This window comes from Cibotium barometz, chromosome 34 (genome assembly GCF_041138505.1).
Source record: "Cibotium barometz isolate CiBa-2024 chromosome 34, ASM4113850v1, whole genome shotgun sequence".
Lineage (NCBI taxonomy): Eukaryota > Viridiplantae > Streptophyta > Polypodiopsida > Cyatheales > Cibotiaceae > Cibotium > Cibotium barometz.
Genome location: NC_141079.1, coordinates 14,622,189 through 14,648,145, shown reverse-complemented (window position 1 = coordinate 14,648,145; position 25,957 = coordinate 14,622,189). Strand labels below are relative to the sequence as shown.

The following is a 25,957-nucleotide window of genomic DNA, read 5'->3' as shown; positions in this document are numbered from 1 at the left end:
TCCAAAAAGTGTTCTCACACACACACACATACATGCCCATATGCAGCAGGGTCCCACATATGTTGGCCATGCTGGGAAACTAAACTGAAGACACTTGGTCTTACGGATTCAATTTAAACTCATTTTTCCAAAAATTTTGTCACTTGTACCAAATATTCATTGAAAAAACATTACTTGAAAAAGTGCAAGAATGTGAGTATTTCACTCAAGCATTCACATAATGTTAAATTCGCGGGATATTTTTTTTGACCCGACTGTCAACCTTGGTCAGGGTAAACTTGAGGCTTCTTAACGTGCAGGATGGATGGATTGGATTTCATGAAGGAAAATTCATGATTTTGCACTCGCATGTTATTATAGCAGCTTGTCATACCTAAGAAGGATCAGATCATTGACAATACTAACTTAGACTCTGGACGATTGACTTGCTACTTAAAATATACCATATATCATTTCAAAATGCCCAAATCTTCAATATCCACTACGGTTATCTGCTGCATGATTTTTTCTCGTTTGCTTAGTGAGAGTTGGCCGCACGCTCCTTCAATGTCCTGGCCCATTTCTTGCCTGACGATTGTGCGCAAATGGTACACCTCCTTTAGTATTTTCTGAAAACGCAGGACTTCCATGGACCCACTAGCCTTCAACTGCATTGAGACCATTGTTGGATTGTAGGGTATCAAGTTAACTACCTGTACACACGATTTTTGATGCCACAAAGCTCAAAGTTGGGTCATTGATGACTGCACAAAAGAAAAATAATGTACAGGTTTCTATTCATATCCTAATAAAAGGGCAGTGGCTTGTAGATAAGGTTCAGAAGGTTATTGTCCTCGTATACATTTCAGGTCTTAAAGTTTCTTAGGTTAACTAAGACGGCTCTTGCTAGCATATGATTGCTCTTGCTGTTGCTGCTTGAGAGGCTTCTCTATGTACCAAGCTTGTTTTCATGCACGCTTGCTGTCAAGTGTACTGGACTTGGGGCTCAGAGAGGATCCCAGCGACATAGTTGAAACCAATATAGATTCTCACACGAGATAATGCATAGGTTGAATTGAAATATGCTGGTCCATTGAAGGGGATAAAAAGAATGTACTGGCTAAACGACCGAGTCCATCCATACAACACGAGTAAAGTAGGAAAATGAAAGCATCATATGCTAAATTAAATAAGGAAATAAAAATTGCACAAAATTATAGTTGAAAAATGTAAGTTGAGAAAAAATTTGCGGTTTGGACCCAAAATGGGAGATCCCTGGTTACACTACCCTTGCTTGTCAAAGTGGTGCACTCCGAAAGTTGAACATTCTTGAAGAGAAGTATTGCGAGCTACTATCTTGTCCGCCAAAATATGCACAAGGTTGTTTCAAAGTAGCATAGGCAAGTCAGATTTTATAATAGCACAAGGGGCAGCTTAAAAAGTGTAACTGGGAGGCACATTTCTTAGAGCACTTAGTAGTGAGCCTGATTAAACACACGATTAAAGACATCAAACCAGAAATTTCAGATTTGCACATTCACACCACACTAGGTGTCGATGAAGATGCAACAACACCCCCCCCCCCCCCTCCCTCTCTCTCTCTCTCAAGGTATCGATATTACCGAAAGGAGTCTGCTCCTTGTACAAGATGCAAGTGCCATGAAGTGTCCTCAACCCACGCACACTAGATTTTCCAAAATGCATCAAAAATAGCATTTTCACAAAACACGCAGAGGATTCCGTTCACCACCAGCCATTAATCCCTTGAGTACTCACGTGCTTGTGACAGCCCTTAGACATGATAGCCTCCGTCCAAAGTCTTCACAGGCAACCAGCCTTGCTTCAAAAAGTCATCACAGGCAGCACGGCCTTGCTTCAACCACACAGAAACACCCACCAAGTATTCCCCACGCTTGCTCGATGCACCACTGAGCCTGTTTTTATCAGGTCTGCGACCACTCAGGACTGATAAAAACAGTCCCTACCACTCAGGACTGATAAAAACAGTTATTATATTATTATTATTTAAGAGACTTCTATTAAGTATGAAAAAATATACATAAGGGAGATTTCAAACCAAACAAGGGGGAATCAAGTGCCTTGTGCTGCCAACAAGGTCCCATATGAGTGGCATTGAAAAACGTGTGATGATCCCAGCACTTTCATAAACTGGGTGCATTTTCTCTTTGTAGCCCTCGAAGATCCCTGGATTCTGGCCCAAGTAGCCATGAGGGTGTGGATGATATCACTCTCGGATCCAAGGAGAATGTGGATGCTTCTCGTGCTCCCTCTGAAGTGCAGCAATCCAGCGCTTGATAGCTCTCTCCTCGTCCAGGGCTTCTTGTTTTTTTTGGCCAAAGTAACACTATGGTAATATTGGCTGGTCCTCTCCATGGCCAATGCAACTCTCTTCAGACAAGATGGATCTTGTCCTTCACGAGGTGCTTCCTACTGTGGGTGGGAAGCCCCCGAGGCCTTGCCCATTCCATGAGACAACCCTCGTGGTAAAGATGAGGTTTTGACCCCAGACCTAAGCAAACACTTAGCTGGTGTCCGTGCCCGCCTCTCGTAATGCTGAAGGAGGGAGTAATCGTTGGAACAAAGTCCATTGTTTTTCCCATATCCAGGACTCTGCAGTCTCTACATCCATGCGCAATACATGAGTGCCTTGCAAGGCATTGTGACGACATACATCATGCTGTACATCCTGCAAAGCCTCTGAGAGGGTGACTTGTCCTAGTGTGCATCTACATGATCCCCCATGCCATCTACATCTCGCATACTGTCTAACCCAAGCAAGGAGGACTCAACAAAGTCATTGTAGCCTGATGCATCATGAAGGTGCACACAATCTTTTTCCGTGAGCTCCCCATATTGCTGATCTGTGCCCCCCCTCTATGTGTGCCCTTCACCCGTCTCCCTTCTCTTCCCCGCCCTCTTTTCCTCAGCTCCCTTCTTGCCCACTAGCACCCTCCGGCCTGTTTCCCTCCTTGCCCTCCTGCTGCCCCATCCCCCCGCCCCCGCGCACTGTGCCCTTCCGCCTCTGCCCAGCCATCTGTTCCTCCGCCCTTGCTCCTTTGCCTGCCTTTCTCTCTCCTGCCTGTCCTGTTGCCCTATTTAGCTGCCTTGCCCCTCTTCCCTGCCCTCTCCTGCCCTTCCTGCTTTCCCCTCCACCTTCCTCCTCTTCGCTGCCCTTTCCTCCGTCTTGCTCAAGTATGGATTGCACTTAATCAAGGTTCAAGTCGGCCTTTTTTCCCCATTAGCATCATGGCTAATATCCCCTCCGGCTGGGTGAACCATCCAGTTCTCTCAAGACGAGCTTGGAGCCCTCTGTGCCGAAAGACTCCAAGACGATGCTCATTGGAAAAATCTTTGGTTCCCACCCCTCACGTATCCAGGCTGTGACTAGGTATTGGCGGCCTTGCCTTCTGGCTTCCCGCTCCATTTTAAAGACGTAAGGCTACTTGGGAGAGGATTCTTCCAAGTAGACTTTGACGCAGAGGAGGCAGCTCAAGGGCAGTCCTTTTCTTTTGGGCCCTAGGAAGATTTTCTTCCTACCATACACCAAACTACTTCGACCCTGTCGAAGAAGACCGGAACCATTACCCTATCACTCTCAGATTCCCAGGTCTCCCTCATGATTATTGGCCATTATTGGAGGCCATTGAGGCAACCTCCTACAAGTGCCTACCATCCCAGCTTTTCCCACTTTTGCTACCTCAGTAGTCACTGCCTTGGCTGGTGTAGGTCCCAAGGGTTATGGTGTTGGCTTGTGAGTGAGTCCTTTAAGGCCTTTGTGCTGCTTCCGTGACCTAATGGTCCCTTGAAGCAACATATGGGGACGTCAGGCAGACCTAGCCAGTGCTGGGTTTGTCAATAGATGGGCCACGTTGTGCAAGATTGCCCTAGGGCCAAGGGTCATAGGAGGCAGCGCAAACGCGCTCCCCAAGCGACACAGCTTAATGCTTCGCCTCGGCCAACCTTTCGCTAGGTGTGGCAGGTCGTCTTTCATGGCCGCCCTCTAGGTGGGCATAGCATGATGCCTCTCCCAAAGACAACGTACACAGTGATGTATTGGGTTAGATTGATGAGTTTGCAATGTCATCCTTGCAAAAGGATGTTGCTTCAAGGCAGAATGACTATGTTGAGTCCTTGCTTGGGATGGACAATAATATGTAGGATGCACACGACACGTTGCCATCTTATGAGGCCTTGCAGGATGTACAACAGGATATATGCCACGATGCCCTGCAGGGCACCCATGCATTGTGCACGTATGCAGAGACTGTGCAAAGTCCAAGATAGCATGAACATACTGCCACTGGACTTTGCTCCAAGGATTACCCCCTCTTGCAACATTATGGGAGGCAGGTCCAAACCCTAGCCAAGCAGTTGCTCAAGTCAAGAATCAAAACCTCCTCTTTACCATGAGGATTATCTCATGGAATGTGCACGGTCTAGGGAAGCTTTCCACGTGTAGTATTGGACTAGCAGGAAGCTTGATTTGACCTCCACTGCCTTGGTAGCTAACCAAGTGCTGCTGGCAAGTGGTGACTGCTTGGTTTGTCACATCATGCTGCGTTTTTCATTAGCAATGCATTGGTTAGCTTCGTTGGCTTATTCGGAAGTTCCTTTGGTCACGATTAGTGGTTTGGGATACCATTATTATGCCTAAGCGAAAGGGAGGATTGAACATCATAGACTCGGAGGCACAATGTAAGGCTCGACTTTGTAAGCTCTTGTCAGAGGATTTCTTCTTAGCACTGAGCCTTGGAAGGGCCCTCTTCTGCAGCAGACTGCGAGGTGTACTCTGATTCAGGCAGGTGATTGGATTTACAGCCCACGTTTTGTTAGGCCTCCATGCAAGCTGCCCTGGCTCTTTGATTCAAGCCTCATGCAAAAAACGTGAGACAAAAGAACTTCAAAAATAGCTAAACCAAACCTAGCTTGGCATACCATGTTTAATCACCTAATCATTATATATGCGAGTGGGTGACAATATCAACGATCTGTATGTCCGTCTCCCAAATGCGGAGAGAGGGCGAATAAATGCGGAGAGAGGGCGACTGCCTGAGTGTGGATGGTGAGGATGCCATCTCAAAGTCCCACTCCTTGCCAGGGGCAATGCTGAGCATGAATGAATATATCACCACGCCACTGTCCGGGGGGGCCGCTGAAGAGTGATGGAAAATCACACAGAATTGGAGCTGAGCCACCGTCTCCGAGAACTCACTTGCCTCCACTGGAAGGCATCTGAAGAGGTTGCAATCCACTTGGGTCCCTGATTGGGGGAGGCAAAGGGCAGGGTGAGGAGGATGTGTGTTTGGAGGCACTACAAGAGACTCTAGAGGAAGAGCAGCCACAACGGATGTTCCAATCATCATCTCCACACAAGATCAGAGAATTGGTGAATCAAATGGCAAGCAGAGCAGAACTGCTGGGTTCGGGAGCGATCATGAGCTGCCAACGGCAAGCATGCGGGTGGGACAGAACCTTGGGGATTCAGAGACTAAGAGCCAGATTTGGCACCTCCTGGGCACCACCCACCTCCTGATCTGGAGATAAATGCTCATAACAGTTACCAGTGGGCACCGTTACCTTCGGCGACCCACTCTCATCATGCTCTAGCTGTCAGCACCCCTGCGGAGGCTCATGGTGGCATCTGCAGGGCCGTCGTGCTGCCGCCAGCCGGCAGCTTCCACCTGTGCCTAAGTGTCGGGATGACTGACCGTCATCTCTCCGGGATGGGAACAGGGGCTGTGTTGAGCTCCTGGACCTCCTCCCTTGCAGGGGGAGCCTTTGTTGGGGCTGTGGGAGCAAGTCTCGGATTTTCAAATTAAGCTTAGAAAATTCCCAACTTTAAACCAAAGTCAGGGTTTAATGGTTTCTTTTCCATGTGTATGCCTTTTTTTTGCATGGGTTCCTGTGCCCATGCTCTTTCAAGCAAGACCTGCGATGCTCTAAAAATAATAATAATCCGAAGGAGCATGCTCACAAGCGTATGAAACACCCCCTGTAAGAGTCTTTTAAATAAAAACTCAGATATTGAGAGGTGTTTTTCAACTTTATGCTTTGTGTTTTAGAAAAATACCTTGTGCAGTGGTCTTTTATCAAGAAGTATGCTATTTTGTTTTCTTTTCTTTTTTTTTTTTCCTTTGCAGGATGGGAACCACCTGAAATTGGGTCCTGCTTTTCCTCAAAAATAGAGGTAACACCAAATCAGGACCCCTCATAGCGTCGCATGTGCGCCATATCTACCCAAAGGTTGCGTCAGTCATGATGCCTGTCTTGCTTGAAGATTGACACTGCTGCTTTTCACGCGGCTGCTACGCATGCCACGACTATTCAGCGCACTGGCTGACACTTCCACATGTTGCCTTGCTGCACCCACAGGGCACACGCTTGTGTGTTTTGTACAGCTGTACCCAAGCACTACTTCCGCCCTCTCTAGCTGCTCCCTACGCTTAGGTGGCATGTGCACTACAGTCCAGACCCACTAGTCTCTTGCTGTGGGTTTCCCCTCTCTACAGGGGCTGGTCGATAGAGTACTACCCCTGTAGGCAGGGCTCTTCAAGGCGCACAAGACCTGGTTGCCTTGCTGCACTGCCTAGGTGGCATGTGCACTACAGTCCAGACCCACTAGTCTCTTGCTGTGGGTTTCCCCTCTCTACAGGGGCTGGTCGATAGAGTGCTATCCCTGTAGGAAGGGCTCTTCAAGGCGCACAAGACCTGGTTGGACTTTCTTCAAGGCGCCCTCTTCTTACCCAGCTCCCACTTTGTGCATCCTCTCTACCCAGCAGTTAGATGGACAGCAGGCGAGGTATTACATCAGCAAAACTTACAGACAAAATCGCATACAACTCTCTCTCCCCCCTCCTCCAATTCATGCCTTCATAAATTTGGGCAAACAGCACACTCAGTTCAACAAAACAACAGGCCAAACATCTTTTCCTCTCTTTTCTGCGCATCACAAACCCGCTATCAGACGTATGCAAGTACAGCAGCAAAAATCGAGTATAAACATACGTTCAGGCAACCAGTATGCATCAAACCCTAGCAACAGAGTTATACAGGATTAGTGGGTCTTGGGCGTTGAGCTCACTGCACCTGTAACGCACTGTTTAGAGAGATGCCTTGGAGAGGCGGGCAGGCACCTGCAGCTCATGGATTGTCCGTGTGTGCTGTATGGTCCATCGAGTAGGAGCATCCTGGTATGAGCTCTCTCATGGTCTTCTGTGGCGTTCTTCATCCTTGGTTGACTGAAAGAAACTTCTTTTTTTTTTTTTTTCCGGGAGAGAGATCCTACTAATAGTTAACATTACAACTCGCTCAACGTCCCAGCCACGCTGGTGTCGTGAGCTACAAGATCATCTACGCGGCCCTCTGAAGAGGGCGACGAGCACACTCGACCACAGAGAGCAGAGGGGCTACACTGGAGTCCTCCTGGGAAAGGCGGCCAGAACACGATCGACGCCGAAAGGGAAGCTTATGGAGAGCGCGGATGAGAGGTGCCGCCGAGGGGTCCAAGCAGGGTTTGAACCCAAGACCTTTCAGTCCTAGGCAAACACTTTACCACTTGGACTATCACCTCTTTGGCTAACTGAAAAGAAACTTGTGATGGGGGACTGAGGTATCTGGGATCTACATATGTGCCTCTCTGCAAAGCTGATCTCTGCGCTGACACAGCTTCAACAATAACTCCAAGGCATCGCTGGTCTAGGAAATCAATGAGCCAATGGACCAAATCCCTTCCTAGAGGGGCAATGATACCTCCCTCCAATCTCATACTACACTGGGCACCTCTAGTGAAAAGAATCGGTAGATCCTGTTCTCTCTAGCAATGCCATTTTCTCACCTACCTGGTTTTTTCAAACCCTAAAAAACACAATTCGGTTTGCTTACAGAAACCTTGCTCCTGCTTCATCGTTGTCCTCTTGCAGTTTTGGCATGCTCTGATACCAACTGTTGCATCCCTAGATCTCCTAAACCCAAGACAAACATAATTAGTTCCAAACTCGGGGTCATGCAAGCTCGCTCAGCACCCAACCATAGGTCTGCATCAGTAGCCCACCCCTAAGCACAAGGGCTAAGGCTCGGCATATCATCTAACATCACCATATAATAGAATAGTCCACTCAATAGGCTCACCCCACTTTTTTTTTGCTGGGTGGTAGATCCTTCTGGTAGTTAATTTTTTATGTGCATCATGTGCCCAAGTCCCGCCCGAACATAATTTTTCCATGGGTGCTCAAGGCACATGGGGTGCTATCCGAGGGACACCAGCTGGGGCTTGAACCAAGGACCTCTCAGCCTTAAGTAAGTGCACCTAACGGCTGGGCTACAACTCCCTTGGCAGCTCAGCCAACTTATTTAGCCACTAGAGACCTATAGGACAACTCTAATTTACACCTTAGCCCAAGTACTCATCCCGGTACACTAATCTTCACGGTCTTCTAACCCAAGATTAGGCCGTCTTACCCTGCAATTAGCATCAGGTACATTACACATGGAGTCGTCTGGGAGGGGTGTGTGTGTGTGTGTGTTGGGGGGTGTGGTGGAGGAAGTTGGGGGGGAAACGGAAGAGGACATGGGTTACTGCTGCAGAGAGGGTAAGAAAGAGTGTACAGAAGCAAAAGAGGGAAGGAAGGGAGGCAGGAGGGTGTAGCACTTAATCACTTTCAGTCATACCACTTAAAGCTTTAAAGCATACCACTTTCCGGCCGTACAGCAGCATTCCCATTTGATGAGCATGTACTTCTCCATCGTTTATAGTCGCAAGCATTACATATTCAATAAACACTTTCGATTTGCTGCAGAAATAGATCAAGCTGTTGGTAAAAAACCTAATTTTTTCGGAAAATATATGAAATTTTTGAACACATTGTTTCAACAGCTGCATCATGGTCACTTCACTATAAAATAAAAATAAAAATAAAGCATGGCTTCCCAATAATGGATAGGAAAGCCTTCCAAGATCTTAAGTTACTCCTTTACATTGTTTTGGGTTTTGTTATAGCTACTTTCATCATATATTGTGGATCAAAGCATGTAATGCATAATGATTGGGTTGTATAAGGTCAGGTGCTAGTCGTCCGTACACTTTCAGACAAATAGCGTTGTGTCATAGTCATGACAGGAAATTATGTGTCATAGACTCGTGAGGTCTTGTTTGGAAAGATAAAGGATTGTGTTTTCAATTTTGTTATGACAATCTTTTGCTTTCCCATGAAAAAATCTTTCCATTAGTTACATTAAAAAAGAGGGTCCACATACGAGAGACCTACAACCCTCCAAGGAAGTCAAAAGTACAACGCAAGAAAAGATGGAGCGAGAAGGGCAGGCAAAGAGGTTCCCCAAGACAGGGCCACAGATGGATGCAAACAAGATTTAGCCTTTTCCGAGTCCAAATACACCGGCCGCAGGGCAGGGGGGCTTCGGAGTCAGATCCAATCATTGTGTCTAAGGGATTGTTCTCAGGCATGTCGATGGCCAGGCCACTAAGGGGGGATGTGTTTGGGTTCTAAAAAGCGGAAGAGCTTTCAAGAGAGAGAAATGGGGAAAGGAGGGGGGAGGGGTGTTCTTGGGGGAAAAACTAAGACACACCATCCCTGCAAGCAAGAGAGGGGCCAACCCCATAAGTAAACCCGCATGGCTAGGGGAAGAGAATGGGGGCTTTACATAATTCAGCATTCGGAAAAGTTGATGTGATCATCAAGAGCTGTGAGCGCCCCCCACCAGCCACCCCCCCCTCCTTTCTCGAACTGCACTGCCTCTGCCTCTCCAGCCTTCGCGCTACCCCTGCTGCCTTCGAGCAGTTTGCGCCCCACTCCGCCTGCGCGCTCTCTCCTCCCTTCCATCTGCCGCGCCCCCCCCCCCCCCCCCCCCCCCCCCCCCCCCCCAGCCCCTCTCTCGCGCTGCCCCCGCCTTTGCCCCCCCTCTCTGTCTCACGCTGACCCTGCCTGCGCTCCCTCCCCCAAACTCCCCCTCCCCTCTTCGCCCCTGTCCTATTACCCCGCCCCCTCCTCTGCAGTGCTAACCCTCCCCCTCCCTTGCCTCCCTCCTCCTCTCGCCCACGGCCTCTCCAGTCCCTCCCCTTTCCATCTCCCTTTCGGCTCCAACTCTCCATTCCCGTCCTATCCCTCCGTTGTCATCTCACAGTTTTTCTAGTTCTTGGGCATTTTATCCTTTAGCAAGCTTCCGCCCCTTCTGCTCTTCACCCCTCAGGAGGACTCCATGGTAGTCGCTCCATCATCCCCGACCGAGGCCGCCGTCCCTGCCTATCCTTCTCAGACGGTTGCATCCCTAGAGGCCTCCACTCTAGTGTGCAAGATTGTTAATAGCCGCCTGGCGTGCGGACAACTCATGGCTCCGGGTGGACAACTCATGGATCTTCTACAGGCTAGCCTCCTTGGAGCTCCTGTAAAGATCACCGATATTCATCCTTTGGGGCGCGGCTACTAGGTTGAGTTTGACTCGCCAACGGCGTCAGATAGAGCCATGCAGCTGAGCCCCGTCGCATTGCGTACAGCCCAAGTCTTCTTTGTGAGGTGGCAACACGGCTTCGACCCACTACCTCGCGTTTCAAGCTTTCCCGTGAGAGTCTTCTTCCCACGCCTCAAGAAGGAATACCTTCCTCTTCTCCCGGCGATTGGTGGAGCCATTGGGAGAGTGATGGAATCCCCCCCTACACCGCTTTGGCCCTCGCATAAGCAACCGGGATTCCATCCTTGTCTCCAAGGAGACCCCATTTTGCAGAGAGTAGAGTACTCAGGCCTCCAAGGCAATTGCTTGTCCTCATCGCCAATCCAGGAGAGCGCCTCCGATGGTCCCCCCCCAAAAGCTTAGATCATCCTCAAGGGGCCGGGAGAGATGCAGGCCCTCAGGCAGCAGAGCACCACGACCCCACTGCCGACGACACTGTAGCTGGAGAGTGCCAGCTCGTTGGCCCGCGCCGAGGCTACCAGCCGACTTCAAGATCGCTGTGTGCGCTAAGGATTCAGTTTTGTGACTGATGGAGTTCAGAGTACGCTTACTCTCGAGCTCGGACAAGATGGCAACAAATGGAGGACAGGATTCACGCCCACCTAGCGCGCCTTCGTCCCAAGGCTGACTGTGACTACACCCCATCGAAACCCACGCCCAAGACTCTTCGAGTGGAGGGAAGTTCTGATAGTCCCACCTCCCACAGAGATTGATATGCGGATTGCCTTATAGTACATTTAGGGTTTGGGGGGGCCTCAATGCTTTCAGAGGCGAGGTGTCCTTAGAGGAGAGCTCCATAGAGCAGCAGTCATGGAACCCATGGACCATGGTTGTTTGAGGCATCAGAGGCGTTTGGTACGAGGGGGGTATGGTACGCGCCTCGAAAGACTCGTATTTTTTAGAGACGTTAGAGGCGTGTTAGAGACATCGGTTATATATATATATATAGTGATAGATAGATATATAGTGAAAGTTGAGAGAGAGAGAGAGAGACTAGAGTGTGTATGTATGAGCCTTGAGGGAGGGAGAGAGAGGGTGTGTATGAGAGAGGAGAGAGAGTGTGTGTGTGAAAGAAAGAAAGCTGTATTAAAGGTCTGCAAAAGGCCAAAATGACCTATGAGACCAAAGTAGTCCATCCTCATCATCTGGATACATCATCAAGATTCAAGGGTACAAAGTAAAATGAAATGAACCGGTAGAGTATAGAGATAGCTCCAAAAATGGGTATAAAAAACATCTTCATCCTAGTGGGTATGAAGAACTTTGAACTTTGGGTCTTGAGAAAGGCTTAAGCGAGGGAGGGAGAGAATGAGGGAGAAAGAGTGTGTGTGAGAGGGGCTGTCTTGGGCTCTTAAAGGCCCAGTCTAAAGACTCAAGCCAGCAAATTTGTTTTTTTTTTTTTCGTGTGGACGCCTCGATCAGGTAGTCGTACGCCCCGTACGCCTCGAACTATTAGAGGCGCGCCTCGTAACAACTATGCCATGGACATTCTTTTCCTCTAGGAGCACCATCTTTCCAAGGGGCGTACCCCCGTTGTTGCAGGAAGATTTTACCAAGTAGGAGTCACACTTTTTGGTCTCCCTCCTTTGGCCCCTCCGGGACTCAAGCGAGAGTTCGTATTTTTGTCAGTAAGCAGCCCTTGCTGGCAGTGATCGGCTCAGGTGTCATAGACATTAGGCGCTCAGTGGGTTACCATTAGGATTGGAGAGGATTGTGTGGGCTTCCTCAATAATTATGCCCTGAACGTTGCTACAAGCAAAGCCACCTTCTAGAGTACAATATGCCAGTCCCTCCCTCAGGTCCACTTTTGGTCCATGGGTGGAGACTTAAACATGATCGAGTCACCAGAGGATAGACTCAGAGGAGGCACGGCTACAATCTCACGCTTAGAGTACTCTGCTTGGGAGGAGTCAATCGTGGGACTTAGGGGACAGACCTTTGGCACTCGCCAGAGTTCGGGCGCAGCCTCGAGAGTCTATGATTATCACGGTTTGACAAGAGGAGCACCGGCCCCAATCTTTCTCGACTTGATAGATTCTATGTGGATGAGTGGGCTTGCAGTCACGCGGACATGATTGGTATCTTGGCAGCCACTACTTTGCAAGACACGCACTTGAGCACTAGGATTCCGGACAGCCTCATACAAGACTCAGATCTGCAATAGGATAAAGCAGATATGGGAGGCAGTGAATTTTATCTCAGGTTCTGCCACACGCACCTTAGATGCGGGCCTTGGCAAGATCAACAACTTTTTGCAAGAGGCAGCATAGAGCAGATTGACGGGATTCCGTGAACAAGAGAGAAGCATTCGGTGGGGTCTTGCTTCTCTCCAACATCTTCAGGAGAGTTTTCCCAATAGCCACGATGCGGCAGTAGGACGTCATTGTGCTCCTTCTGGATTCTGAGAAAGCTTATGATAGAGTTAACTAGGGCTGTTTGGAGGGCACGATGTACCGGATGGGGTTCCCAGTGGAGTGGACCCGTGCTATTTCAGGCCTCTACTCGGCCTCTCACAGTCACGTTCTCATTCAAGGAGCCCAAGGTGACACTTTCTGACACCATACCTCTTCCTATTTGTCGCTGAGGGATTGTTTCTCCCCATCCGTACTCAGGAGGAGCTACTGGACTCAGAGTTTGCAGATGACACAACAGCATACTTATTCGGAGATGTGGGGAATCTCCAAAGATTCGTAGAGGTGATAGAGATCTTCTGTCGTGCATCAAGAGTGCAGCTCAACCGGCACAAGTCACGTGGTTTTTGGGTTGGCTCTCCAACCGCCCCGACTTGGCGTACAGTTGAGGCTTTCTAGTGTAGGAGAGCCGGCCCCTCACATCCTGCTAACAGGGAAGAGACATTGCGTACACCATCCTTTGCATACACCGCACGGCTAGGCCTTTGGATCCACATGCCCGAGGTCCAGGGCACCAAGGCAGCAGCAGTACGCTCGCAATCACACAAGGCCTCTCACCGGTTTCTCAGATTTTTGGAAGAGGCTCTGGGACAATTCTTGGCCTCAAAAGATCACCCTCTTTCTTTCACTCCTGGCACATAGGACTTTGGCGGTTGGCATGTGGTTGGCCACCACTGGCGGTCGATGAGCGGCTTGTCCGAGGTGCAGCCACCCTCAGGAGTCTCAGCGACATTGTCTTTGGGATTGCCCGAAGCCTCAGCAAGTTTGGCAACGGATTCTCCGCATTTTCACGATGCACAAGACTGCGACCTCATCGGTCATGGGGCACGGTTACTTGGGCCACTGAGGCTGAGTTTGTTATGGCTTATGAGGAGGAAGGTGGGGGACTAGCTCTTCAGGTCTCTCACCTTCACATTTCAGCAGTACCACTTGTGTGGTAACTGGTTATTCCCTCCCCCTCCCCCTTCCCCTGTATGAGATAGCCCTCTCCAAATAGAGCGGCCGACTGGAGGAGAAGTGTATCTTTCTCCCCCTCTTGTTCTTTGATCCTCACCTCGTACATGGAGGCCAATTTGTATCTATCCCTTTGTGGTTGTATTTAGCCCTTCCAGGCTGCTATAGAAGTATCTTTTTCCTGGAAAAAAAAAACGACGGGGGCTTTATTCAAGTCCACCAGGGCTCAAAAGCTTCCAGCCCTAGGGGGCTGGATTGCACGAGTATTGATAGGCTGTCTAGGTGTGGAGGTCCTTAAGGTTGAAACGGATCCATGCTATTGCAACTAACTCACTTGGGGTTGGCCCTATTCCAGGCAACTCTGTAGTGAATATCGTCGCATTGCATGTACCTACAAATCTCCGCCTCTGCCACAAAGCTGATTTGGAAGAGGATGAAGGCGTGGGCCTCCTTTGCCTCCACATTGTGCAAGCCGCGATGCCTAGGCCTAGCTGATGACATGTGTGATGTGAAGGTCACCAATTAACTCGTAAAAACCGATGGCCTTGTCATAGATAGAGATAGCCACTAACAAATTGTCCCATCTCTTGTCGGGGCCACACTCATTGGGAAAGAGAAGAGGACAGCCCCAACATCTGTCCCCAAAAAACATTAACCCCAAGATCATGGCTATGGGAGATGCCCGCAACGCTTTGTTGGTTATCCACACTAGTGTCTGCACCCATCCATTGGATGGACTCCCATGTTTGGGTAAATACCGCAGAGAGGCATGCTCCGGTATGGCCATGCCAGAGTTTAGATTAATGAAGTACAAGCTTGAAAGATCCATTATTATTATTTTCCAAGAAAGATGCTTCCGTTAGTTACCAAAAATGCAGACGAATCGGCTAAGTACATGACCAAGAAAAACAACAGAAGACACAGAGGGGCTCTTCCTTGTTGGCTGGTCACTCTTTGAGAAAGGCTATCTCAGACAATGGGGGGGAGGGGAGAACAGCCAAACACGTGGCATGTAATGCCAAGCAGCCTTCGTTGTCTCTGACCTTGAGGAAAGGACTGCTGCTCCAAATCCAAAGAAAAGTCTCTCGACGCTTCTGCATACGCTCAGAGTTGCCTTGAAGCTTCTCCCACTGGCATTGGAGAGTGTGTATGATGTCCGTCCATATGCTCCTGATGGACTCAGCAGGTGGTGTGGTAGTGCCCTCTATGGCCTCACTACACTGAGCATGCCAAATGTGCCATGCTGCTATACTGTTGATGATCTCCAACCTCTCACAGGGGTCTGTGGGCCGCCTCCCTACAGAGGCTGCTGATAGCGGCCGCAACTGTCATTATACTGGGGCAGGGATCTAGAGGATCAAATGACAACATTATTTCCAAACCGGCCTGGGTTTGGGCCATAGCCACTGGCTTCTTCAGTTCCCTACTCACTACGGAGCTCCACTTCCAACACGTACAAGACGAGAGAGTGAGGGTGTGGCAGGACACCCGTGAGCTGGTCCCATCGGGTCTCCAGAGTTTCTTGATCACACCCTACTCTTTTGACGAGATTGTAGAGGCATTGTAACGTTCCGTAGGGGCAAGTGCCTAGGTGAGGATGGCTGGTTTCTGTGTTTCTTCATAAGTGGGAGCTAATGAAGGGCGACCTTCAATGAGACTGGTGGAGGGCCTGATTCACCTGAAATCCTAGCCAAAACCATCAGCAGTCGACTGCAGCTCCACCTCTCAAATCTAATCCATGGCATGCAAACATGTTTTATCCAGGATAGGAGTTTCTTGGACAACATGTTCACCTTCTAGGAGGCGACTGCCACGGCCCATTTACATCTTGGACTGGGGCTTTCTCAAGGCAACTATGTGCAGGATGGGCTTCCCCGCCACGTGGGTCCGAGGTGTCTCCGCCCTCTATTTGGCCTGTAACTCGCGGCGGGTGCCCAGGGGACTAGGGCCTTTGACACACTTGTTGATACCATCAATGCATATTAAAAAATTTAAACGTAGCCACAGCCTTAACACATATCCATCATCACTTTGCATAAAACATAAAAGCGATAAACATCCACAAATGCTGAAAATGGAGCTTGCACGTGTTGCACCGCATAGAGGCCAGAATGGGCCGACCCCCCCTTGGAGTATTTTATTACCCAAGGAGAATAATACATGTACAAGCTTTGAGGGCCTTACTCTCCCCACGGGAGATGCCGGATTATCCATATACAAATGCCATAACACAACCCAACACAAGGCTACCAAGCCGGAACATAGGCTGTAGAAATGCCGAGCCAACAATATAATCCATATACCTCCGTGTGGGTACTAATTCTTCCCCAAAAACCACGGGTCTTCATGCAATAGAGCTGGTACAGCAAGTACAACTCTCCATTCAGGCGGTACAACAAGTACAATGGTTGGTACAACCAATACAGTGGTTGGTACAGCCGGTACGGTGGCAGGTACAACAAGTATAAATGCTGGTACAACATGTACAGTGACTAGAACAGTAGATACATTGGCTCGTACAGCAAGTACAGAAGTTGGTACAACCGGTACAATGGGTGGTACAGCAAGTACAACAAGTACAAGGACTGGTACAGCCAGTACAATGGCTGATATACAACAGGTACAAAGACTGGTACAACAAGTACAATGGCTAGAAATCATAATAAATGATTAAATACCCTTGCCTTCAGTATTTCTTCGCAATGGAAGCCTCCAAAACAGTCCCCAACAGCCGGTATTCTTCATGGGCAGCCTTCAAGAGAGAGAGAAAGAGAGTAGCCATCATTAGGGCAGCCTGTAACGGTGGTAGAGGCTAGTGTGCAGCAAGAGAGCCTCCATTAATGAAGAGAGAGGGCTCCAATTTATAGATTTGGGCCTCCCATGAGCTAAAATGGCAAGAGAAGGCTACAATGACAAGTGGAGAGCCACACAATAGCTGAAGTGACGAGTGTGAGCCCACTTGTCTCACTTTGATCCACTTTATAACAAGTGTCAGGCCACTTGTCTCACTTTGGTCCACTTTCTTGCCACATGTCCCAATCTAAGAGATGGGTCCTTCCATAATCTTTACCTCTAAAAATATCCCAACTAAAAGACATTCTGTCATAGGCACTTTGCCAACTCTTGGTATCTGCCAGATGTAATGACGTGAACAGAATTTCCATCGAAGTCGGGCCAAAAATAGCAACTCTCCGAGAATGTTTGATATGACGATGAAATGCGAGAGTGTGCTGCAATGACCTGGTGAGCTTGCGCTGCTGATTTTCCTGCCCCTGCCTGCCCCTCTACTACCCTCGCCTGCCCCTCTGCAGCCCCCCGCCTGCCCTCCTCCTACCCCCGCCTGCTCTCCCCTCCCCTCCTGCTACTCCCGCCAGCCCTTTTGCAACCCCCTTCCCGCCCTCTGCTGTCTTCGCCTGCCTTTCTTCAACCCCTGCCAGCCCTTCTGCTGCCCCCGCCTCCCCCTCTGTAGTCCCCGCCTGCCCCTCTGCTGCCCCACTGCCTTTGCTACCCCAGCTGCTCCCGCCCTTCTGCTCCTGCCTTTGCCTCTCTCTTCTGCACCCGCCTCTCTATCAGCAGCAATTTTACCTGGATTCAAGTCGGCCGCCCATTTTTTTGATTGGCTTTATGGCTTCTTCTGCCATAGCCAATCTTTCGTCACCCCCATTGGCCGGGAGAATCATCAATTTTTCACAAGATGAGCTCACCTCTCTTCAGCACGACATTGACCTTGAGGTCCAGACTACCCTTGTTGCCGAGACTCCAACTACTCCTTTGCCACATCAGACCACACAGCGTTGGGTTGTGGTTAGGGATGGCAGGCACCCTCAGACCCCACCCCTTCACCCACACTCCCTGTGGAGCACCCTAACCGCTATGCAGCTCTTGCCTCACAGGATGTTGATCCTTTTTGGGAGGATGAGGCCTTGCAGGCACATGATCTGGATCCCTCACAGGAGGATGCTGCATTACAGTTACAGGATGATTGCACCCTTGAGGATGATGTTGCACATTCGCATTCTCATGGTACCTCTCCAATTCTGAGGACTAGCCCTGGCTTTTCCCCGGAGTGGGAGAGCGAGGTAAGGTTTACATCGTCAGATTTTCCCTCCCTTGCCTCTGCGAGACGTACTTCCGCCTCTAAAGGGGGTCCTTTGTCGACCACGAGATCTGATCGTTCCTACTCTGAGTCTTTATGAGGATTGTCTCTTGGAACATTCAGGGTCTTGGGGGTTTTATTCCGCGTCGACGGAAACAAATTGTAAAAACCCAGCTTCATTGTGCAGTCACAGATGGACCTATGGATATATTGCTCTTGCAAGAGCATAAACTGGATGCTAGTCAATGTGGGAGATCAGGCAAGCTTCTCTCAAGACACACCTTTTGGTCACCGGTTGTTGTTACCAAGGGTGGTGTTTGTATCTTTGTTTCAGCTTTGATCTTGCCTTGCATCATTGGACATGGTGTCATTTTGCCTGCGAGAGCGCAATGGATCCTTCTTATGCAGGGTACTACACGCATTGGTATTCTCAACCTCTATGCTCCTAACCATAGAGGTGAGAGGATTGCCTTTTGGAAATCTCTCACTACATTGATGCCTCTTGCCGACCATTGGATTATTGGTGGGGATTTTAACATGGTTGAGATGCCAACGGATTAAAGAGGTGGACATGAGGGCTTGGTGCATCCTCTTGAAAGAGCGTCTTGGGAGAGGTTTATACTCTCCATTCATGGTAGAGATTGTTGGCATGAGGATGACATTTTGAGGAGTCCATCCACTCTTCTTTATTCATGGTCTAATAGGAGAAGAGATGTAGGATGTATCTATGCATGGTTAGACAGATTTTATGTGGATGATTGGGTGCTTGACAGAGGTGGACATACTTTGATTGCTACAGGCACCTCCAAATCGGATCATTGTCCATTGGTTTAATGTATTAAAGATCCGAATAACCACGGATCAGCACCCCATGTACGCATCCCTGATCATTTGTTTTCAGATGCACAACTATCGCGTCGTATGCTTGATATTTGGAGATCTCATGACTTCTTACAGGCCTCTCAAAGCCTGGCCTCTGCTCTCTGTGATATTAGTGACTTTTATCACACATGTGCCCTGTCTAAGAGGCAAGAGGCCTTGGAGTTAGAAAGGGCTATTAGACGTAGATTGGCTGCCTTGCAGAAAGAGCACGAGAAACATCCTCATGCTCAATGGGTTGCAGATTCTTTATGTACTGTTAGAGCAGAACTTCATCACTCTCTTGAGCAATGCGCGGAGTACCGTTTCCATCCCCAGAAATCCTTTTGGACACAGATGGGTGGCAGATGTAACAAACATTTCTTTGCTTCTCATGGCCCATCTCATGCCAGAGATAGTGTCAGGCAGTTGCAGGATTCACGTGGCACTCTTCACTCAAATTCTCTTATGGTTAGACAAATTGCCACAGATTTCTATTGCCAGCTTCTTAGTGCTGAGCCGCATTCTGATTTGAGACACAGGGCACAGAGGAAGGTTTGGAATGCATTGCCACATTTGATCACTGAGGAGATGTGTGTTGCTTTGGATGCAGGAGTTCAGTCATGCTCTTCATGCCTTACCTCATGGTAAGTGTCCAGGGGAGGATGGCCTCTCCCCTGTTTTTTTCATTCCTTTTTGGGATGAGATTGGGACTGAGATCATCGGCTTTGCAGGAGATGTGGGACACAGCTTCTATGCCTTCTTCTCTCACTGAAGGGCTTATTTATCTTATTCCTAAGAGCGGGGATAAGACATTGATTGGCCAATGAAGACCTATCACCTTACTTGGGACTGCCTATAAGATTCTTGCTAAGGCAGTCAGCATCAGGTTGCAGCCAATTTTGTAGGATGTTATTCATGATACCCAGAATGGATTCTTACACGGTAGGAGCATCTTTGATAACATTTTCTCGTTTTGGGAGGCCGTCGAATGGGCTAAAGCGAGCAATCGGCCCTTAGCCATTCTGCTCTTGGATTTTGAGAGAGGCCTATGATAGAGTGGATTGGGACTTCTTTGAGGGTACTCTTAGTCATATGGGCTTCTCTCAGAGATGGATCAAGGGAGTTTCATGCATGTATCGTGAAGCCCACAGTAGAGTTCTTGCTTGTGGTGATAGAGGAGAGTGGTTTCAGATTTCTCGCTCAGTACGACAAGGCTGCCCATTAGCCCCTTTATTATATATCATAGTTGCAAAGGCCATGAGCATCTTTCTCCACTCCATTGCTGGTATTTCACGATTGAGGTTGCCTCTTCGTAGTCATGAGGAGTTGGTTGACTCTGAGTTAGCTGATGACATAGCCCTATTTTTGGAGGCTTCACATATATGCTTATGTTCCTTCCAGGTAGCACTAGAGGAGTTCTCATTGGCGGCAGGGGCACTCATTAATTGGCACAAATCTGTTGGTTTTTGGGTTAGTGATTCACCGAGAGTTGATTGGGGTGCAGAGCTTGGTTTTACTTGGATCAGCAGAGGATGCACTGCTAGATATTTGGGATGCCAAGTTGGGATTGATATTTCTCCTGCACAGCAGTTTGCTCCGGTACTTATGAGTATCCGGAAGAAGCTCCTCCATTGGAGCTCCAAGAGATTAGATTCAGCCTCCAGAGCTTTGGTGGCTAATCAGGTTTTTCTTGCCTCAGCTTGGTTCATTGCCTCTTGTTGGTGCTTCTCTCGTGCGTGCATTGGCCAATTGCGGAGATTGATCCGCAATTTTCTCTGGTCGGCCTTGAATGGCACCTCAGACACTCGTGCCAAGGTAGCTTGGCTCACAGTTATTCAGCCCAAAAGAGAGGGAGGCTTGAATATTATCGATCCGGATGTTCAATGCAGGGGGCGTTGCTTTGCAAACTTGTGGTCAGAGGTTTCCTACCAGGCACTGAGCCTTGGAAGGATTTTTTCTTGTCTCAGATTTCCAGATGTACACCTAGGGTCGGAAGAGACTGGATGCCCAGCACACGTTTTTTGTTCACAGAGGCTGATATTAGGGCACCATCTTCCCCTCTTATTGCAGCCATTGTCAGAGCATGGAGAAGCATGATATATTTTTTGCGACAAAGGCTTCCTAGGTCTTTGGACGAGGCTGACCGACAACCTATTATGTGGAACGAGTTCATTAGGGATGAGGCTGGTCGGCCACTTGGTGCATCTCGTTATATGCAATGGTCAGGATGGGAGAGATGCGCATACACAGTTCTTGCTTGGAAGACCTTTAAGAGTCTTCCGGAGGATCGGAGAGTTGCATTCACTCAGCATCTTAGGGGCTCTCGCATTCGTATTGATCAGATTGATGCACCTATTCCGCATGAGTGGCTTTCTGGGACCTTTCACGGAGACTATCATCCGAGTTAGCTGGGAGTTTTTTCCAGGATAGGCATACCTTTGCAAGTCATTGCTCTGCCAAGCCAGGAGGATACAGATTTCCTTATGTATTCTATCATGCCTGGTGGGAGATTGAGGAGATGTAGTATGGAGGAGATCATACCAAACACTAGGCTTAGTCCAGTGAGGATTGGTCGCTCGGGAAAGCACTGGTTCATTGACCCTTCTCCTCAAATAGTGACTCATGGCTCTTGGTATTTGTGGCTATATGGTGGCAGTCCTATCAAATATCTTCAGTGGGATCCAGGAGAGTGGGTATGGATTGATGCCTTCAATCCTTTGATGCCTTCAATCCTTTGAAAAGCCTTCCTTTTTTCAGTTTCACTCTTCAGAATGCCGGGCTTCTCCTCACTCGACAGATGCATAGGATCCCTGCTCTCAGGCCTCATTGGGAGAGCTATGATATTTCTCCAGTGATACAGCGCAGATATTGGCATAGACTTTGACACTCATACAGAAGGAGCCAAATCTCTCATTTCTTTTGGTTATTCTGACATGGTGGTCTCCCCACCATGTAAGAAGGAGCCAGATCTCTCATTTCTTTTGGTTATTCTTACATTGGTGGTCTCTCCACCAATCAGTGGAGATCAGTTTTCGGTGTAGCACCTTCCTGTCCTAGATGTGCGGCAGATTCTGAGTCCGTACAACATTGTCTATGGGGGTGCAGCATTGCACAACAGATTTGGGGCCCTGTAGCCCAACTTATGCGCAAATTGAGTGGCCGAGCCATGCATGTGACTTGGGGGGCAGTTGCTTGGCTCTCCCAGTCTAGTCTGCAACTTTTTTATGAGGACAGTGGTACAGATTCTGTTTTTTTCATTCGTAGAGGTATTGCCCAGCATGGTTTATTGCAGGATGTTCCTCACTCTGATTACACACCCCCTAGACAAAGGATTGACACCAGTTGGGAGATTATTGTCAGTATTACAGCATGGCAGATCTGGAGAGCTAGATGCACGGAGGCTATTGAGAGTGTCCAGATTTTTGGGTCTCAGTGCATTAGTACTATATGGGGTGATATCATCCACACTCTTATGGCTACTTGGGCTCGCATTCAGGGGCCCTCGCGTTCTGCGCAAGCAAAGCGTGTGATATTTATGCGGGAATGGGACCATGGCACCTTCTTTTCCTCTAGTACCACAGGTCTTGGCATCATGATGCTCCTCAATGGTTGAAATCACCTTACATATTGGGGTGATTCTATTCTCTTCCGGCTTATAGCTGTGATTGTTGTATGCTTTTCTCATACTTAATAGAAGTCTCTTTCTGAAAAATATATATATATATATAGCAACTCTCCTAAATTTTAGGAGTGTGGTCCTTTGTATTCTAGGATAATCCCCCATTCCCAAAGCTTGTACTTTCCAAATATTTAGACATCCTGGAGTCCACCATACCCCTTTCATACTGAAAAATGTCCAGGCTGGTGACATCCTCCCCAGCTTCTTAAAAGTTGTCCGCAACTTTAAGCTTCAAGCCACATATTCAAGATATAATCATGTCCCATCAAGTGGGCGAGACAAGATATAATCATGTCCCATCAAGTGGGCGAGACAAGACAGTCTCAAAAATCCAATATAATTGAAGAATCCATGTCCCAAAGAAATGGGTGAGACTAAATAAGTCTCCATAATACCAATATCAAAATCATGTCCCAAAATAATTGGGCGAGAATTCCATGGAAGATATGCTAGACACAGGCACAAGAGCCAATTGTGTCTCAATCACCAATATCAATAAGATAATCATATGCCAATGAAAATCACCAACCAGGTGCTAAGACACTTACATAAGTTTCATACACAAGAAACTAGTGCCTCGCACAGAAACATGTGCTATGCACACAAACTGGTGCCATTCAAGCGCACAAACCATGGTGACAGAAAAGCTGGTTCTCCATAGTTCTGGCAATCCTTTCTCCCAATCCCAACAGTTCCCATGTTCTCTCATACAATCCCAACTCTGATCAACAAGCATGATGTGGAAACAATGAAACACTCACTCTACAATCGCAACACGAAACCACGTGTATGGTGGAGTGTTCATTGAATTGCCCTCTCACAATCCCAACATGAATCCACATGCATGGTGAGATGAACAATGAACCTCTTGGCCTCTGTATGGGGAGATAGTGATTCTAATATGGCATAAAGATAAATAAATCCATGTCCCAAATAAATGCGCGAGACAAAACAGTCCCATAAGTCCAGATATCATAATCATGTCCCAAGTAAATGGGCAAGACAAATCAGTTCCATAAGTCCAGATATCATAATCCATGTCCCAAAAGTAAATGGGCGAGACAAATCAGTCTCCTGCCAACAAGGCATCGGTCCACATGACCCTTGGCATAGACATAAGTCCCATGCCAACCAGGCGTCATGTCCACTTGACCACTTGCACTCCGTGCTGGTACTCTGACCACACACCTTGGATGAGAGGTGGGCTCAAGTAACAAGATAAAACAATCACTCGCAGGCATAGATAACCTGGTGTTCCATAAGCATTTCTGCTATACATAGTTTATAGGAATTTCGGCCACCAACTCACACTACCCTCTCAAGTGCCCATGTTCCCTTCCATCTGCTCTCTATTGTTCCACCCACATATGGTAGAAACAATCTTCAAGAGAGCACGTAGGACAAGAGAACACTACACAGGGTATGTTGTGCTTATCACTACCCTTTGAAGTGCCCATGTTCCCTTCCATCTGCTCTCTACTATTCCACCCACACATGGTAGAAACAATCTTCAAGAGAGCACATAGGACAAGAGAACACTACACAAGGTATGTGAACCATGAGTTTCATAAGTCCAATGCATCCCAAATAAAGGGAGCCAAAAAGAATAATCCATAAACCTAAGGATAGATCCAAATCCCTAGAAAAGAAGACCAGGAATCCTCCATAGACCTGTATACCATAATCCTTGCATACCATAAATCTTACCACATACTCCGTGCTAACCACACACCTTGGAGTAGAGGTAGACTTTTATCCATAAAAGCATTATATCCATGAGATATCCAAATATTTCTTCTCTATGAACTGGGACGGATTCGTCCATAATCTTGTCCAAGAAAGAAATCTCCATAGATATAATCCATCCCAATAAAGGGAGCCATGAAAAGAATTCATTCCATTAAAGGGAGCCATAAACAATGTTTCCCTGAAACCATCTCAAGGCAAACAACACCACCTTTCTCCTTGCATAGCTATACAAGGGTTAGCGAACATCAAAAACACTTCATAGCAAAAGCACTAACTTTGCAAACTCAAAGTATACTTAGCTTTTGTTTGCCAAGTTGGTCATGAAGCCAAAAGAAATATCTCGTCACCATATCCTTAAGATATCCTAAGATATATCTCCATATACCTTGCCTGTAAGCTTGACAATATAATCCACAATATCCATATGGAAAGAGTGCTAAATGTGTGTAAAGTCAACTCCATACTTCCAAGATAAATTTTGTGAATTCATAAATCCTTAGACCAAGCTGTCTATTGCTCATGCTCTTGCTTCATAGGCTCTGAAGTGCCTGGCCATGCTTAATAGCAATGATGGTAACTGTGGTCCCCACTTGAGATCTTTTCTCTTCCTTATTGATAGAAGGAAGCCTCTGCTTCCAAGAAACCCTATGCTCTGATACCAATGTAACTCGCGGCGGGTGCCCGGGGGACTAGGGCCTTTGACACACTTGTTGATACCATCAATGCATATTAAAACATTTAAACATAGCCACAGCCTTAACACATATCCATCATCACTTTGCATAAAACATAAAAGCGATAAAACATCCACAAATGCTGAAAATGGAGCTTACACGTGTGACACAGCATAGAGGCCGGAATGGGCCGACCCCCCCCCTTGGAGTATTTTATTACCCAAGGAGAATAATATCATGTACAAGCTTTGAGGGCCTTACTCTCCCCACGGGAGATGCCAGATTATCCATATACAAATGCCATAACACAGCCCAACATGAGGCTACCAAGCCGGAACATAGGCTGTAGAAATGCCGAGCCAACAATATAATCCATATACCTCCGTGTGGGTACTGATTCTTCCCCCAAAAACCACGAGTCTTCATGCAATAGAGCTGGTACAGCAAGTACAACTCTCCATTCAGCCGGTACAACCGGTACAATGGCTGGTATAACCGGTACAGTGGTTAGTACAACCACTACAATGGTAGGTACAGCAAGTACAAATGCTGGTACAGCAAGTACAAATGTTGGTACAATAGATACAGTGGCTGATACATCAAGTACAGAAGCTGGTACAGCCGATACAATGAGTGGTAGAGCAAGTACAACAGTGATTCTCTTGTAGTGAAATTTAACCATTGAATCAACTTTGTATACAAAGAAAATTTATTTGAAATGAGATATCTGGCTCCTTCTGTATGAGTGCCAAAGTCTATGCCAATATCTGCGGTGTATCACTGGAGAAATATCATAGCTCTCCCAATGAGGCCTGAGAGTAGGGATCCTATGCATCTGTCGAGTGAGAGAAGCCTGGCATTCCGAACAGTGAAACTGAAAAAAGGAAGGCTTTTCAAAGGACCAAGGACATCAATCCACTCCCACTCTCTTGGATCCCACAAAAGATATCTCATAGGACTGCCACCATATAGCCACAAACACCAAGAGCCATGAGTCACTATCTGAGGAGAAGGGTCAATATACCAGTGCTTCCCCGATCGACCAACAATCCTCACTGGACTAAGCCTAGTA

The 25,957-nt window shown here is 47.9% G+C and overlaps 1 protein-coding gene across 10 annotated transcripts in view; it reads right to left on the bottom strand.

Annotated features, from left to right (window-relative positions):
- LOC147618735 (Radical SAM superfamily protein) overlaps positions 1-25,957 on the bottom strand; it is a 107,967-nt gene that overhangs the window by 470 nt on the left and 81,540 nt on the right. For 3 of the 10 annotated variants that reach the window (XR_015261954.1, XM_086773787.1, XM_086773785.1), the window contains exon 7: positions 8,690-8,789. Coding sequence is in view for 6 of the 10 variants with exons in the window: in XM_086773787.1 (XP_086629913.1) it covers positions 8,690-8,789 (100 nt within the window). In the remaining 4 variants the exon portion in view is untranslated. The other 7 variants (XM_086773783.1, XM_086773782.1, XR_015261953.1 and 4 more) reach the window with 6 other exon arrangements.